At 45.4% G+C, this 17568-nt stretch overlaps 1 protein-coding gene across 2 annotated transcripts in view; it reads left to right on the top strand.

Moving 5' to 3' along the window:
* lrr1 (leucine rich repeat protein 1) overlaps positions 1 to 17568 on the top strand; it is a 34147-nt gene that overhangs the window by 9329 nt on the left and 7250 nt on the right. The window contains exons 2-3 of one of the 2 annotated variants that reach the window (XM_055641113.1): positions 9131 to 9324; positions 9410 to 9508. In XM_055641113.1, coding sequence (XP_055497088.1) covers positions 9136 to 9324; positions 9410 to 9508 — 288 coding nt within the window. In that variant the 5' untranslated portion in view covers positions 9131 to 9135. Of the gene's footprint in view, positions 1 to 8945; positions 9325 to 9409; positions 9509 to 17568 lie in introns of those variants that run through there. The other variant, XM_055641112.1, reaches the window with a different exon arrangement.

The raw sequence follows: 17568 nt of genomic DNA on the forward strand, positions 1-17568 counted from the left end.
CATATGCCCCATTAATTATCTTCTTGACAAGGTTCTGGCATGCATTTAAGATCCCTGTACATTTGAATATCCTATGTCTATTGACCCGATGAAAGTCATGGGCTGCTTGTAACCAAATTTGTTCATGTTTTTGACAGCGCAGTTGTGAGCTAACAAAGCTGTTGCTTCACAGCTCCAGAGAACCCAGGTTCAATCCTGACCTCGTGTGCAGTCTGTGTGAAAACTTGCATGCTCTCCCTGTGATCATGTGGGTTTCCTCTGTTTGATCCGATTTCCTCCCACATTCCAAAGACGTGGGTTGGTAAGTGAGTGGACCTCTGCAAATTGCCCTCATTTGTAGGGTGAGGGGTGGAATGTGAGGGGAGATGAAAGGTATGTGAAGAGAATAAAAGTGGGATTGGTTTGAGTGTGTGCTGATGATTGGAGTGAACCCAAGGGGCCTTTGGTCCTGTCTGCAGTACTCTGGATTCTGCAGTACTCCAACTGTTGCCTAACTAGGGCTCTATTCGCTGCTAGCATGACCTCCTTAGTTTTAAGCACCAACCCTTTGCATTAAATAACATTATTTACCATTTTAATTCCTTGCTGTACTTGCATGCTAACCTCTATGAGAACACCCAGACCCTCCTGCACAGCACCATTCATAAATCTCTGCATTTATGCATTCTGCTTTTCTATTAGTTTACGAAAACTTTGCAGTTAACTGCATTGTTCTTGACGTGCCAAATTTTCACCCACTCAACATGCCTCTCAAAACCTGCTTTCCCATCTTAAAAAAAATAAATCACAATAAACATAATTCATAGTAAAGAATATATATAACTGTGCAAAATTTCTTCTGACACACTCGGAGGCTGAGGATTTGTGTCGTATCACAGTGTTCACAACCATTTTACCTGACACCCTTGCCACTCATGTGCCCCCCTGGGGTGATATCCCTTCCCTTATTTGAGGGGTGACAGATGGCTGCCGTTTGTGGAAAGACCAACACCTTTGACCACAACTCCATCGGGCAGTGGTCAGCACGTAACGTCCTGCAGGCACTGCAGACTCCATGGATCCTGTGGTGTGGTTCCCAGAGCAGACTGCCCAGCTTGTCTGGCAAACTGTCTCATCGCACTGTCTCCTCGGGACGGCGAGGAGATAGTTGCCCACCTCGTCGCAGAGTGGATTTGCAAAGAGAGTCTGGAGAAGTTAGCAAGGATCCCAGTCACGATTTATCCCGAAGAGTTCCATAACAGAGGACTCTCTGATCTACGGACTGTTCCCAGGGACGCATTCAGAGATGGACATCAAGTGCTACTGGAAGGTCATCAACTCTGTGATAGACGCTCTGTGGTCTGCACGAACTATGTTGACCTCCCAGCAGAGCGAGATGTCCATCAGGGAATGTTGCTGACTAGCCCGCTCCAGACTGCAGGAGTATGTGCTGAGCACTTGCTTGGAGCAACCAACGCCATAGCTCTGTGGGGAAGGAGGGGTCTGGGTATGCAAGTCCAGCAAGGAATTAATATGGGAAATAATGTTATTTATTGCAAATAAAACTAAGGAAGTCATAGAGTGTTACAGTGTGGAAACGGGTCCTTCGGCCCAACTTGCCCACACCGGCCAAAGTGTCCCAGCTACACTTGTCCCACCTGCCAGCATTTGGTCCATATCCCTCCAAACCTGTCCTATCCATATACCTGTCTAACTGTTTCTTAAATGTTGGGATAGTCCCTGCCTCAATTACCTCCTCTGGCAGCTTGTTCCACACATCCACCACCCTTTGTGTGAAAAAGTTATACCTCAGATTCCTATTAAATCTTTCCCCATTCACCTTAAACCAGTGTCCTCTGGTTCCCGATTCACCTACTCTGGGCAAGAGACTCTGTGCATCCACCCAATCTATTTCCTCGTGTGATCTTATACACCTCCATAACATCGCCCTTCATCCTCCTGCACTCTAAGGAATAGTCCCAGCCTACTCATCCTCTGCCTATAGCTCAGACCCTCTAGTCCTGGCAACATTTTTGTAAATGTTCTTTGTACCCTTTCCAGCTTAACAACATCTTTCCCATAACATGGTGCCCTGAACTGAACACAATACTCTAAATGTGACCTCACCAATGTCTTATACAACTGCGATATGACCTCCCAACTTCAATACTCAGTACTCTGGCTGATGAAGGCCAATGTGCCAAAAGCTTTTTTGACCACCTTATCTACCTGCAACTCCACCGTCTGGGGGCTATACACCTGCACACCTAGATCCCTCTGCTCTACAACACTACCCAGAGCCCTAACATTCACTGTGTAGGTCCTGCCCATGTTAGACGTCCCAAAATACAACACCTCACATTTTTCTGCATTAAATTCCATCAACCATTCCTCAGCCCACTTGGCCAATTGATCAAGATCCTGCTGCAATATTTCACAGCCATCTTCACTATCTGCAAAACCACCCTCTTTTGTATCATCTGCAAACTTGCTAATCTTGCCGTGAATGTTCTCATCTAAATCATTGATATAGATGACAAACAGTAATGGGCCCAGCACCGAACCTTGACACTCACCACTGAATAGAGGCATAGTGAGGCAACAATTGGAGTATTGTGTACAGCGCTAGCCTCCTTATTTAAAGGCAAATATATTTGCTTTGGAGAAGATTTGCCCAGATGATTCTGGGGATGAACAAATTGTTGTGTGCAGAAAGACTGGGCCATGTTCATTGAATTTAGAAAAATGAAAGGTGGTCTCATTGAAACCTTAAAAGTTCTGAGCGGACAAAGTAGATATTGTGAGGATGTTTCCCTTTGTGGAATAATCTAGAACAAAGGAGCATTGTTTCATTGGGGGTACGGTTTTAAATTTTGTGCATTTAAAATATGAGCTTGAGGAATTAATACAATTCTTTACAATTTTCAATCCAGAGAGTTGTGGATTACTGAATGTTTAAGAAAGAACTGCCGATGCTAGAAAAATCAAAGGTAGACAAAAATGCAGCGGGTGAGGCAGCATCTATGGAGCGAAGGAATAGGTGACATTTCAGACTGAAGAGGGTCTCAACCCGAAACGTCACCTATTCCTTCACTCGATAGATGCTGCCTCACCCGCTGAGTATCCCCAACAGTTTTGTCTACCTGTGGATTACTGAATGTATTCAAGGTGCCGATAGATCCTACAGCTTGCTCCAATTTATTGTACACTTGTATATTCCATTTTCCAAGTCACTAATCTCTGGCATATCCACCATTTTGCACTCTTCCTCCTTAATTGCAATGTCTGCATCATATATATTACAGACTTGCTCATGTTGCCATCTCTGTTCCCTTTTTTCAGTCTAATATATTAATAGCCCTGTCCCACGGTGCGAGTTCATTCCAAGAGCTCTCCCGAGTTTAAAAAAAATCAAACTCGTGGTAAGCATGGAGAATGAACGTAGCGACTATGTCGGAGCTCGGGGACGTCTCTTAGCGGCTCGTAATGCTAACGGCAGGTACTCGGGAAGGCTCGCTAACGGCAGATAAGCACGGGAAGACTCGTGAAGATTTTTCACCAATCAAGACATGATATATAACCATAACCATATAACAATTACAGCACGGAAACAGGCCATCTCGGCCCTACAAGTCCGTGCCGAACAACTTTTTTTTCCCTTAGTCCCACCTGCCTGCACTCATACCATAACCCTCCATTCCCTTCTCATCCATATATACCGCAATGACATACAGCAAAATTATAATACAGTTTCTCAACCCATTTTACACGTTGCAATGAATGCAATTTCTATTATTTCTTTCCACTTCCAAACAAAAATGTTGTTGGATTATTGAGCGTATGATCAACCTCGATGAGACCAAGCACAGGCTTGGCGATCGCTTCGCACAACACCTCCGCTTGGTTCACGATAACCAATCTGAACTCCCGGTGGCTCAGCACTTCAACTCCCTCTCCCATTCTGAATCCGACCTTTATGTCCTGGGCCTCCTCCATGGCCAGAGTGAGGCCCACCGTAAATTAGAGGAGCAGCACCTCATATTTCGCCTGGGCAGTTTACACCCCAGCGGTATGAACATTGGCTTCTCCAATTTCAGGTAGTCCTTGCTTTCTCCCTCCTTCCCCTCCCATTCCCAGCTCTCATTCCAGCCTCCTGTCTCCGCATCTTCTTTTCTTTTTCCCTCCACCCTCAAATCAGTCTGAAGAAGGGTCTCAACCCGAAACGTCACCTATTTCCTTCGCTCCACAGATGCTGCCTCACCCGCTGAGTTTCTCCAGCATTTTTGTCTACCCATTCACACAAGTTCTGTTATCCCACTTTCCTCACCCACTCCCTCCACATTAGGGGCAATTTTACAGAGATAAGTTAACTTACAAAGAAAGCCAATGTGTCTTTGGGATGTGGGAAATTGTGCAAATTCAACACAGACATGCCCGAAGACAGGATCGAGCACAGATCTCTGGCGTGTGAGGCAGCAAGTCTACCAGCTGAGCCACTATATTTTGTTTTCCAACACACAAAAAATGATACGTTGATAACTGGTTACTAAAAAAAAACAATCCATTTTCAGTCTTAAATTTCTAAGTGACACTATGTCCCCCATTACAGCTACTGTATGTTTTAATTCAGTTCAAGACTATGGGGCAGTACATTGGCCATAAAGTTGCTGCCTAAAAGTGCCAGAGACCCGGAATTGATCCTGAATATGGGTGCTGTCTGTATGGAGTTTGCTCCTTTTCCCTTTGATCACATGGGTTTTCTCCGGGTGCTCTTATTTCCTTCCACATTCTAAAGGTGTGCAGGAACCTTTTTCAGAACCAACCCAAAACGTTATATTTTCCTTTTGTTCAGAGATTCTGTCTGACCTGTTGAGGTACTCCAGCTTTTGTGTCTATCTTCTGTTTAAACCAGCATCTGCAGTTCCTTCCTACACACGCAATAATGTGTGGGTATATATATCACTCACACACACATTATATATTCATATAATATTCACCGTTTTGTTTTCTTGTTTATAACATTGTTTACATAGTACCATGTTTACATATTCTGTTGTGATGCTGCAAGTAAGGATTTCATTGTTCTAACTAGTACGTGAGAGAATAAAACACTCTTGACTCTTGAGTTACGTCGTTAATGTGTGGGATAGAACTAGTGTACGGGTGGTCGGCGTGGGTCGAAGGGTCTATTTCCACGCTGTAACTGTAAACTAAACTAAAAACACTAGTCAGAGGGAGTCTAAAGAAATGTCACCCAATTTCTTCTATCCAGAGATGCTGGCTGGTCCATGGAGTTCCCCCGCGCAATTAATGCATGGAATAGTCTTCACCCTACATTAGTTACCCAACCAGACGCAACTAAATTTAAAGTAGCTCTTTTTTTTTCCCCCAAGAAGCCTTTTTTGCTTAAGTCCAAGTCAAGAGTCAAGAGAGTTTTATTATCATGTGTCCCAGGTAGGGCAATGAAATTCTTGCTTGCTACAGCACAACAGAATTTGTAAACATAATACAGAACAGGAGGTAAAAGTTTAGTGTGTCTATATACTATAGACCATATTTTTATACACAATAAATAAACAGATAACATGCAATAGGCTGTTATTGTTCAGAGTTTGGAGTTTGGCGGTGGAGGGTCCACTCCAGTTTAAATTCCATTTGAAATATTTTTGGAGGACCAGGAAACCAAGAAACAAGAGTTACTCCAGGGAGTGATTCTGCGTTGGTTTTCAGCGGTCGCGGTGAGGCGGCGACCGGACAGCAATGGCGGCCAGATCTCCCACAATGCAAAGTGCCAGGCGCCGACCAGTTGCCGTGGCAGTGCACATGTGCAGGGCGACCAAAGATCATAGAGCGGAGCCCGGCGGCCCAGACACGGTGGGTGGAGACGGAGAGTGACAGAGAGAGATACAGAGGGGGGGCCACTCAGAGTTGAATGGTTGGTGTCTCGGGTGCTTGCCAAGCCGGACAAAATGGCACGGCATTTAGGTTGCCCAGCGGGCAACCATTAATTTTGAGCCCTGCGTAGATAGGGTACATAGTCAGAATCTTGGTCTTTAATGTTAACTGTTTTTCTCTCTCCACACACGCTGCTCGATATGCTTCCAGTGTTTACATTCTTATTTTGCATTTCTAACAACCACACCGTTGCTCATCAGTCATGGAAGAGGAGTGCATGTTTCCGAGTCTCCGGGAATGGACTCTTAACAGTGCCATTTGTTGGATACAATGGCCAGAGCCCACACTCCAAATTTCCAGTAGTATCCGAACAAAAACACCCTCTAATTAGAAGATAGACACTGAAAGCTGGAGTAACTCAGCGGGTAGGGTTGCAACCTTTCTCACTTCCCAATAAAGGACAAATGGTCAAAATACGGGACAGATTCCCGACGGCAATTCGTTGACCGACTCGGCCGTGGCTGGGTGAATGATGAGTTGGCCCGGGTGCTGGACTGCACACAAAGCCCAGCCGGCGGGCCAGCGCGACATCGTGCGCAAAGTCCGGCGCCCCGTCCAACTCGTGAATCGATGATCGGCCATGAGCAGGAGGGGTGGTGGTGTCGGCGGTAAGCGAAGGTCCGAAGGTCGGACAGCTGGCCGGGCTGCCGACTGATGGAGCCACGGGCGAGGCGCTGCTGCTGCACTCCATGGGCTGCACTACGTCGGGACGGGTGAGGCGGGGCCGGACGCGGCGTTCCGACCCGACAGTCCCCTCAACCCGAGTAGTAGCAGTCAAATACGGGACAAGGGCGGTCCCGTACGGGACAAACCAATTTAGCCCAACATACGGGATGTCTCAGCTAATATGGGACAGTTGGCAACCCTATTGGCGGGTCAGGCATTATCTCTGGAGGAAAGGATTAGGTGACATTTTGGGTTGAGGCCCTTCAGCAGACTGAGAGTCAGGGGAAAAGGAAATGAGAGATATAGACGGTGATGTAGAGAGATATAGAACAAATGAATGAAGGCAGCAAAATAAGTCGTTGCAAAACTGGTTGGAAAGAGGAGAAGAACTACTTCAGAGTGGGCACACCTTGAGAATTAGCAGTGAAGCAGACAAAATGTGTAGGAAGGAATTGCAGATGCTGGTTTAAACCGAAGATAGACGCAAAAAGCTGGAGTAACTCTATAGTGTGTCGACATTGAAGACAAAGGGCAAGTTTATTGCAGGGCAATTCGTGACGTTTTGTTGAGCTACACTGCGTGTCATTTGCACAGCTGCCGTGTTCACTGTTCTGGCTCATATCCGGCGTGTATGGCAAATGGTATTTTGAAATTTAAAAAAAATGGACAGTCCTCACGTCTTTTAGTGCGTGTTTGCAACATCCACGTGCAAAAACACGTCAATTTGGGAATAACATTAATTTCGCTGAGTGCAAAGATTCACGAACCAAGAGTAAAAAGCATGTTGTAAAATGTTCCCATATTTGTCTCCAAACAATAATTCCTGTGAAAAGATTGAAGTGTAAAGCAGATGTTCGTTTGAGTATTTACCGTATCTACGGGCAAATACACTGAAGCTAGTCCCAGCCTCACACTACAACAAAGCTGTAACTGCTTGAACAAAGCAGTCTTCTGGCTGTTTACGGATTGAATCTGACTCGCGTCAGAAATATTGCATTTCTAATCGTTGCCTGGTGTATATTTAAATATACAAATTTTAAATTTTTTTTTGGAAATGCATGTTATATAGCTAAAATTTATGTTCTATTGTATTTCCCTTGCTAAGTGTGCAACGTATAGATGTTCTATTCAGGGGATAAAGGCACCTTTGAGGTAAATCCTTCCTTTGCATGTTTGTAGCGCTTTAAAACATGTGGACCATTTGCAGGAAATGTTGGCTTTTGCATCGAAACGTCCCTGGCTCGATATAACAGAATTACATTGTCATTTTTCGTCGAAAGTTCCTTGGATATAACAGAATGATATTGCCATTTTGCATCGAAACGTCCCTCGATACAACAGAATTACATTGTCATTTCGCTTCGAAACCTCCTCGGATATAACGATTACATTGTCACATTGTGTATACACTTCGGTATTTCTACTCTCAAATAATTCTGGGAAATGGCACGACGGTGTGGTAGCCATAAATGGGTCATGAATAATGCGGGTAAACAGGGTCACGGGTGAATTGTAGCAGCAGCAGAATGATTTCTCGCTTGCATTGTGCGTGTGGGTGGTGAACTGGTTTGTTTTTCGCTCCTCGCCAACGCTGATTTCCAATGGTGTTGTGTGGAACACGCTGAACGTGACTGTCTGCCGTTCAGGATGTTCCCTGGTACAGTAGAGTACAGAGCTGGCCCAGCCCCCTGGAGCTGCCACTGTGGGCTGGGACACACTACGTGCCTCGGCGCCTGCTGCTCATGGCGGCGTAGCTTGTAAACACATCCCAGCCTCACACACACACACACACAGCTACACGCGGCCGCCTGCACAACTAAACCCTCGCTAACAAACCAGCTCATCTTTGCCTTTTAATAACCAAACTTGCATTAAAAAATAATAATTATATGTGCGGGAATGGATTAAAACTTTAGTGGATTAAAACCCTGTCTGTCGCGCCGGCAAAACAGCAACATTGCAGCGATAGAGACTGGGGACTGGGAACATGAATCCTTGATAGATGGATGCGTGTGACCTTTCCCCCAGTTGGCGCGTCCCACACTTTTACACTGAACCCTGTACATCATTTTAAAAAAAAGAAACGCATTTCGCACGGTTTAAGGTGAACGACGTGAACTTCAGCGAGTACTTCCCCCCCCAAAGATCTTTGCTTCCCCCACCTCCCCGGTGTTTATTTATCCCTCCCCCCCCCCCCCCCCCCAATCTCTGCGGGGCCGCCTTTCAGCTCCACTCCCTCCTGCAGGATCTCTCTCCCCCCTCCCCGCCTGTGTTTCCAGCTGCCAGTTGCCTGCCTGGTGTAATTGCCAATGGGTTAGCGTTAGTGTGTTGAGTGAAGGCGAGGGGCCGGACAGGGGCGTTCTCCCTATTGTGTGACACGGCCAGTTTAAACGCGGAATCGGCCAATTGCGATGGTAAAAACACACCGTGCATCCACACTGCTAACTTGTTTATGTGCTGAGCGCCCGAGGAATGCTGCTCTCCCGACAGACCAGAATTATGTCTACAGTGGGCGATTATTTCATCCTAGACACCATGAAGCTGCAGTGCGAGGTGGAAGTGATCAGTCGGATGCTGCCGACCTTCGGTATGAGGAACAGGGGCAAAGGCAACCGAGCCGTTCTGTCGATCGGGAAACACCACGACCGGGGCATCAAAAACAGCGCGGCAACCATACATCTCTTGATCTGCACCTTGAAAGACAAATCGGGTAGCAAATACAAGGTGCGTGGTCACTCTTTTTCCCCCCAACTTACCAATTTAACTTTATGAAGCTTGCAATGCATTTTAATTAAACATATTTTCGCAGCTAAAAGAAAATATAGAGCATTTTTTCACTAAATTCGTGGACGAAGGAAAGGCGACCATCCGACTTAAAGAACCAGCAGTGGACGTCTGTCTAAATAAGGTAGAAGCTGGGATTTTCTCAATATGTAAACGCGATACAGTCAACCCTGCGGTAGCTCTCCCTTCTCTGTTGTGTTGTGTGACTGTACATTGAAATGGATCATTGTTGACCAATGCTAATAGGCCAAGTTCAAGAAGAAATTGTGCACGTGTTCAGAAGTTTGGTGCTGTGATTTAAAAGTGGTAAATATGGTATCAGCAAGATTGCAGAGGTCCAGGAGAAGCTTGGTATGTGGAGCTCACAATTAATCCTTGCCACCCAGTCCAAGCACAGTCGGTGTCACCGTTCTGCAGAATGCATCTGAGCAGTCTGCAAAACTGGCCGTGTTCTCCTTTACCTGTCATTTTAGTTCCCATCCCATTCTCACTCCGGTCTCTTACAGCAGTGCCCCAGGAAAGCCCAACGGAGGCTCGGGAAACAGTATGTCATTTTTCGATGTGTAGGAAGGAACTGCAGATGCTGGTTTAAACCGAAGATAGACACAAAAAGCTGGAGTAAGTCAGCAGGTCTCTGGGGAAAAGGAATAGGTGACATTTTGGCTCGAGACCCAAGGGTCCTGAAGATGGGTCACGACCCAAAATGTCACCTAATCCTTTTCTCCATAGATGCTGTGTGACCTGCTGAGTTAATCCAGGTTTTTGTGTCTATCTCACTCTTTGACTTGGTACCTTACAGCCTTTAGAGTCTGTAATTAAATTCAACAATTTTAGATAACCAATGTTTTCATTTTTTGTTTAATCAATGGGTTAATTGGAGTTTTCTCTCCACTGAGATATTTCCTGACCTGTTGAATATTTACGCCATTCTTTTTATTTAGTTGCATCCAGCAACTGCTGAGTTTCTCTCTGTTTCAGTTTTTTTATTCCCTCTTCTGAACACTTTTGTCCTTCTATTTACATCTCTTCCAGTGTTGGCTGGAGTTAATCAGTCTCTGTTGGCCTCTTTCCACCACGTGCCATTCAGTCTCGCTGAGGCTCCACCCAATTATGGATGATCCCTTTTGTTCTTTGTAACTTAAAACATGTTTGGTGTCCAGCTTTTCCTATTTGACAGATCATCAACTGAGTTTTTCTCTCCACGGTTGCTGAATAAATCCAGCATTTTCTACTTTATTTCAGAAACCAGGCATCCTTAGGCACTACATTCATCCACCACTTTATTAATTGTGTGCAGAGAACATATCGATTTTCATATCATACTTTAAACCACCAAAGCCAAGCGTTAATGTTCATATCATATATCGGCAGAAACTTTCACTTCTCCGTTTTAACATCCTGCGTCTCCTTCACTGCAATATTCGTGACAATCTCATTCATAGTTTAGCTAGTTCCTTCAAAATACTTACTTGCAATCGCTCTACAATTAAACACATTTCAAATAAGTTAAACTTTTTCAGCTTGTGCAGCAAAACCTCTTCTACAAAGTTGTTTGCCGTAGTCCAAGTCGAATGTTGACATTCCCAAGATATCAGCCATAAGCTTTACATCATTGATTTATTTTTTCATAACTGCTCCAAACATCTTTGCTGCTTTGCCCCAAGACAAGCTCTTCCTTCCTGACTGCCTGTGACGCATAAAACAATGGTGGAGACTTCAGACCTGTACTTTGCCATTCTCTTCCGATGTCTTTACCTCAACACCATTCCGAAACACGACTCCCACTTTCACCCTGATGCAGAGCTCTGCTGCTTTTTAAATGTCAGGCTACATGAAGATGCCGTATGAATGCCATGGTTTAGAACAAGCATTCCATCTTGGATTGCTACACAATGGTTTGAAGACCCATTCCAGGGACATGCAATTCAGGCCAACACTTCAATGCAATGAGGGAGTTTTGCATGATCAGATAATCCACAGGTGGCTAGACATTTTGATCTTGTGTTATTTAGAGAAAGACAGGAAAGTTGCTATAATCAACATTAATCTTTGAAACTTTTTTTTTCATTGACATTTGTGGGACCTTGAGTTCTACCTGATTATGGGGTTCCCGAATTTGGAACATAGGATACTTTTCCATATTAAAGATTTGGAGGTATTGTCAACTGTTTTGATATTGATATGTGATTGATTGATATTTTTGAAGTGCGAGGTTATTTGACTGAAGCGGCTGATCCTGAGGTCTTTTAACGAGGTGATTGTGTTGAACATGCTGCTACTTGAGCAAGTTCCTGAGGCTGCCCATTTAAGACCAATGCAACAACTTATTTTTTTAAGTTGAGAGTTAAGTTATGTGTCTTTGGAAATCTCTACACTAAACATATTCAAAGTCTACTTCCACTGCCTTTTGAGAAAGACGTAAAACAGCTTCCCGATGAACAACAAGGAGGACAGTAGTGTGGCGCAGCAGTGGAGTTGCTGCCTTACTTTGCCAGGGATCCAGGTTTGATCCTGACTATGGCTGCTGTCTGTAAGGGGAGTTTGTACATTCCGGGTGCTCTGGTTTCCTCCCACACTCCAAAGCAGTACAGTTTGTAGGTTAATTGGCTTTGGTAAAAAAAATATCGAAATTGTCCCTAGTGTGTAGGATAGTGCTCATTTATGGGGTGATCGCTGGTCGGCACAGACTCGGTGGGCCTAAGGGCCTGTTTCCGCGCTGTGAAGTCTGGTCGCTGGGAGCAAGCAGGAAAGTGAAGTTGAAATTGCTCCGTTGCATCTTAATAGAATAGTCTCAAGGGGCCAAAGGCATTATCCCGCTCCTACCTGGAACGTTAATTCTTCTTTAACATTTAAGCAAATGTCATTAGTAAAGTTTCATTTTTCGACAATGTTGTTCGGCAGTGTGTATTGACGGACAAATGCTGGAAATTGCTTGTTACGGGTTTTGGTTTTGAACCAGGACGATTTAAACAAAGGAAAGATTTCATTATCGCTCTGACTTCATTTAGCGTAGCACGATCTCAGTAATGTACAAAATGTAATACATGAGTTCATTCTGTCACATTTGAAGTGTGTTAGTGTAGTCTGGTAGTTACTCACCGGGCATTGTTTCTTTTGTTATTTATGCAGTTCCCAAATGAAAGCGTATTCGGCACGCATTTTGATACAAGGGAAAGTTGTTGTGTTCCAGGATGTAGTCACTTGACTTCCGTGTAGTCAGCACTTTTATTGCTGAGATATTTCAGTTAAAGTAGAATGGTGAAAACAGCATTTGGAAATGGTTCCAAGTAGTTTTAATGTGGCACAAGCAGACAAAGGAGAAAAGATTTGCCTAGTTCAGAATTTGCTAAAAGGAAAGGCAGTGAATCTGGAAGGCGAAAATAATTTAATAATCGTAATCATACTTTATTAGCCATGTATGTTTCGCAACATACGAAGAATCTGATTTGCCATACAGTCATATCAATAAAAAGTAACAGAACACACAAAATACATTTTAACATGAACATCGACCACAGTGACTCCTCCACATTCCTCACTGTGGTGGAAGGCAAAAAAAAGTTAAATCTCTCCCTTCTTTGTCCTCCAGCGGTCGGGGGCTTCTAACCTTCTGTTGACGGGACGATCTTACACCCGTAGCCGGCGGCGGGCCTCCTCGTCGGGGCAATTAGCTCCTTCATCAGGGGGGGGGGGGGGGGGGGGGGGGGGGGGGGGGATTCTCAGCTCCACCGCGCCGATTGATCTACTCCTGGTCGGGGCTAGTCAAACGTCATGCGGCTTTTGGAACTCCCTGACTGCGAGCTCCTCGATGTTAAAGTCTGCAGGCCGCAGTTGGAGCATCGATCCCAAGCAAGGGATCGGCTCCGATGGTAAGTCCACGCCCCACGGTGGGGCTCAAAGTCAGTCCCGAGCAAGGCCTCCAGCTCCATGATGAGGCCACAGAGCGACCGGAGATAAGGTCCGGAAAACAATCGTATCTCCAGCATGGTCAAAGATTGGAAATGAAAATTCTCCTGCCACCCTCCCACCTATCCCCCACATAAAATAAACCAGATAACATTAACACATACTTTTTAAACTAACTAAAAATAACAACAACAAAAAGAAAAGGACAGACAGACATAGGCGAGGCTGCCATTGCTGACAGCGCCACCCGGTGGAAAGAGTGGAATGGTGCTGGACATCCTTTACACATGGGAAACCAGTCAGTCAAAAATAAACTACCCATGACTGTGTTCCTGCACAATGCACTGTGTGGTATCTGGAAAAGTCAGATGGAAAAAATAGTGGTCTCCATTTGATGACAGTGTTGGAGTAACTCAGCGGGACAGGCAGCATCTCTGGCAAAGGCAGATAGATGATGCTTTAGGTTGCGACCCTTGTTCAGACTGAGCACAGGGGGAAAGCTGGAAGAGAGGAGAGGCAGGACAAAGCCTGGCGAGTGATAGGTAACCATAGACGAGGGGGGGGGAGCATGTTTGATAGACAGATGGTTGGACAAAGGCTAAAAAAAGGAGGGTGTGAGATAAAAGCATTGAAGAGTTTCAAATTGTAAAGCTGGAGAAATAAATCTGGGTGGAATGGACGAGGGAGGGGAGAAATAGATGTGGATCCAGGTGGAGCACGTGGGGGGGGGGGGGAAGAAGGGGGGATTGTATGGGGGAAGGAGGGGGGTGTGGTTTATTTTTACTGTTCCACTTGTCTAACGTGGGTTGTGCGAATAAAATAAATATGTACTAAGTGCCATTTAAAAAAAAAATGCAAAGGCATTAACTACCCCACACTGTAATACCAATGCTGAGTCTGAAGATGGTCTCGACCCGAAACGTCAACCATTCCTTCTCTCCAGAGATGCTGCCTGTCCCACTTAGTTACTCCAGCATTTTGTGTCTATCTACAGTGTAAACCAGTCCTTCCTGCACTGTTTTGCCACCTCCAACGTGACCCCACCACTCGCCACATCTTCCCATCTCTCCCCCTGTCTGCCCTCCGCAAAGACCGCTCCCTCCGCAAATCCCTTGTCAATTCTTCCCTTCCCTCCCGCTCCACCCCTTCCCCGGGCACTTTCCCTTGCAACCGCAAGAGATGCTACACGTGTCGCTTTACCTCCCCCCTCGACTCCATTCAAGGACCCAAGCAGTCGTTCCAGGTGCGACAGAGGTTCACCTGCACCTCCTCCAACCTCATCTATTGCATCCGCTGCTCTAGATGTCATCTGATCTATATCGGTGAGACCAAGCGTAGTCTTGGCGATCGTTTCGCCGAACACCTCCGCTCGGTCCGCACTAACCAACTTAATCTCCCTGTGGCTCAGCACTTCAACTCCCCCTCCAATTCCGTATCCGACCTTTCTGTCCTGGGCCTCCTCCATAGCTAGAGTGAGCAACACCAGAAATTGTAGGTACAGCAACACGCATTGGGTAGTCTGCATCCTGGTGGCATGAACATTGAATTCTCACAATTCTGTTAACCCTTGCTGTCTCCTCCCCTTCCTACCTCAGCCCTCGGGCTCCTCCTCCTTTTTCCTATCTTCACCCCGCCCCTCCCCCACCCCCTATCAGTCTGAAGAAGGGTTTTGGCCCGAAACGTTGACTATCTCCTTCGCTCCATAGATGCTGCTGTACCCGCAGAGTTTCTCCAGCATTTTTGTGTACCTACCTACACTGCAATGCCAATGCGTTGCTTGGCCCTTTGTCGTGCTCTCTCAGCTGCCTCTTTGATATCAAATGTCCTCGGTCGTGCCGCAATCCTTTTCTTGTGCCCCCCCCCAGTTCAATATTTTGAGCCTGACCTGATGCTCAGTCATCTTCTGTTGTATTCACATCCATTCTCTGCACTTGCTCTTCTGAAGACCAGACCTGCATATCCCCACTTCAGGATTACCATTCTCTGTGGTCTCTCTCACCCTTTGCCCACGTTAAATCTTCGTTGTCCCCATTTCTCCACGCGCTTCAGCCAGTGTTCTTTTGGGCTCTCAACACATTCTCCGAGAACCCTGTTATTGTCATCAAATCTGCTGACAAGAATAACCCTCTTATCTGAAGGATTTAACTTTGTCTTGCACAGACCCTAAACTAGTCACTTTCTGCCTTGCCTGAGCCAGGAAACCACCCTTAGAAAGAAACATGCCGATGCAGATTATACACACCGAAAATGGACACAAAAAGGTGGAGTAACACAGCGGGACAGGCGGCTTCTCGGAACAGAAGGAATAGGTGACGTTTCAGGTCGAGACCCGAAATATCACCCATTCCTTCTCCCCGGTGATGCTGCCTGATCCGCTGAGTTACTCCAACGTCTCTTGATCTTCTCTCAGACCCACAGCTATTTCTAAGCCAGTGTTCAAACAAAACATAAGAATCGCGCAAATGTTGGAATAACTCGGCAGGTCAGACAGCATCTCTGGAGAACATGGATAGGTGACTTTTCGGATCGGAATCTTCTCCCAGCCTGAAATATCACTTATCCCCTTGTTCTCCAGAGATGCTGCCTGCCCCACTGTGTTAGTCCACCACCTTGTTTTTTTTATTTAGTGGGTAAGTATCTGCAGTTCCCTGTGTAGAAAAAGAATATTAAGCGATATAAGCATGGAGATGATCATGGTGTGGAGAGGGACCTCAGGTAGGGGAACAACTGAAATGGAGGTGACGGCTACAACGGGCCTCTGTTACCAGCTGCAGTTGGGACTGTAAAATTGCGCCTGTTGCATGTGAACTCAGTGGGCTGTTCTGCACTGACTGGGGAGTTTGTACTTGTGTAAAGGGATAGTCTTGCTGAGCTGTATGCAAAAAGCATTTCACTGGACCTGGTACATGTGTCTATAAAGAAACTATTGATAAGGCAAGGTGACTGTATTGATTAGAGTTACAGTAGTGTGACTGGATGAACAGACTTCAGGGATGACGTATGAAAAAAAAAATCCATGTTTGTTGCTGATATAAAAACTAGGTGATGCTTGGATGTAGAGAGGTTTCAGGCAAAAATAATGAATCAGAAATGCATGGCAGATGGGAAAGCGTGCTCATCCACTTTGGTAGATAAAATAAAACGGCAGAGTTATGTTTGAAATGAATAATTGAACAGAATTAATATTCCAAGGGACCGGACTGTCCTTGTAGATGATATGCTGGTGAAGAACAGCAAATAATTTGGAAGACAGTCAGCGTGTTAGCGTTTGTTGTAGAAGGGTGTGAACACAAGGATAAAGTTGTGTTATTGCATTCTAAAGAGCTTCAATGAGATCACATCTCACATATTATGCACATGCTGAGCTATGCTGCAAATGTAATAGAGAGAATACTTCACCAGATTTATTTGTGAAATTGTGGATTTGTTATTGTGAAAGATTTAGCAGACTTAGTTTAGTTTCGAGATACAGCGTGGAAACAGGCCCTTCAGCCCAACGAGTCCACACTGACCAGCGATCCCCGTACATTAACACACGCTAGGGACAATTTACATTTATATCAGGCCAATTAACCCACAAACCTGTACAAATGTGGAGTGTAGGAGGAAACCGAAGACCTCGGAGAAAACCCACGCAGGTCACGGGGAGAACGTAAAAACTCTGTACAGACAGCACACGTCGTCAGGATCGAACCCAGATCTCTGGTGCTGTAAGGCAGTTGCCCTACCGCTGTGCCATCGTGCTGCCTTATCCATTTAAATGGAAAAGAATAAGTGGTATTGGAACAAGAAACTGCAGATGTAGGATTACAAAAAAGAAACAGTGTTGGAGTAACTCAGCAGGTTGGGCAACATCATTGGAGAACGTGGATAAATTATGTCTCTGAATCATTGCTTATTCATTCTCCAGAGATGCTGCCTGACCTGCTGAGTTACTTCAACACTTTTCTTTAAGAATAAGAATTTAGTTTAGAGATACAGCTTGGGAACAGGCCCTTCGGCCCTCTGAATCTACACCGACCAGCGATCATCCATACAATGCACTAGGGACAATTTACAGAAAACAGAAAACAATTAACCCAAAAACCTGCGTATCTTTGGAAATTGGAGCACCCGGAGAAAACCCACGCGGTCACGGTGAGGACGTACAAACTCCTTTACAGACAACACCGTAGTCGGGATCGAATCCGGGGTTTTGACGCTGTAAGGCAGCAACTCTACCGCTGTGCCACTTTACCGCACTTCATAATGGACTTGCTTTACCTGCAAAATCTAGAT

Source organism: Leucoraja erinacea, chromosome 9, assembly GCF_028641065.1.
Source record: "Leucoraja erinacea ecotype New England chromosome 9, Leri_hhj_1, whole genome shotgun sequence".
Lineage (NCBI taxonomy): Eukaryota > Metazoa > Chordata > Chondrichthyes > Rajiformes > Rajidae > Leucoraja > Leucoraja erinaceus.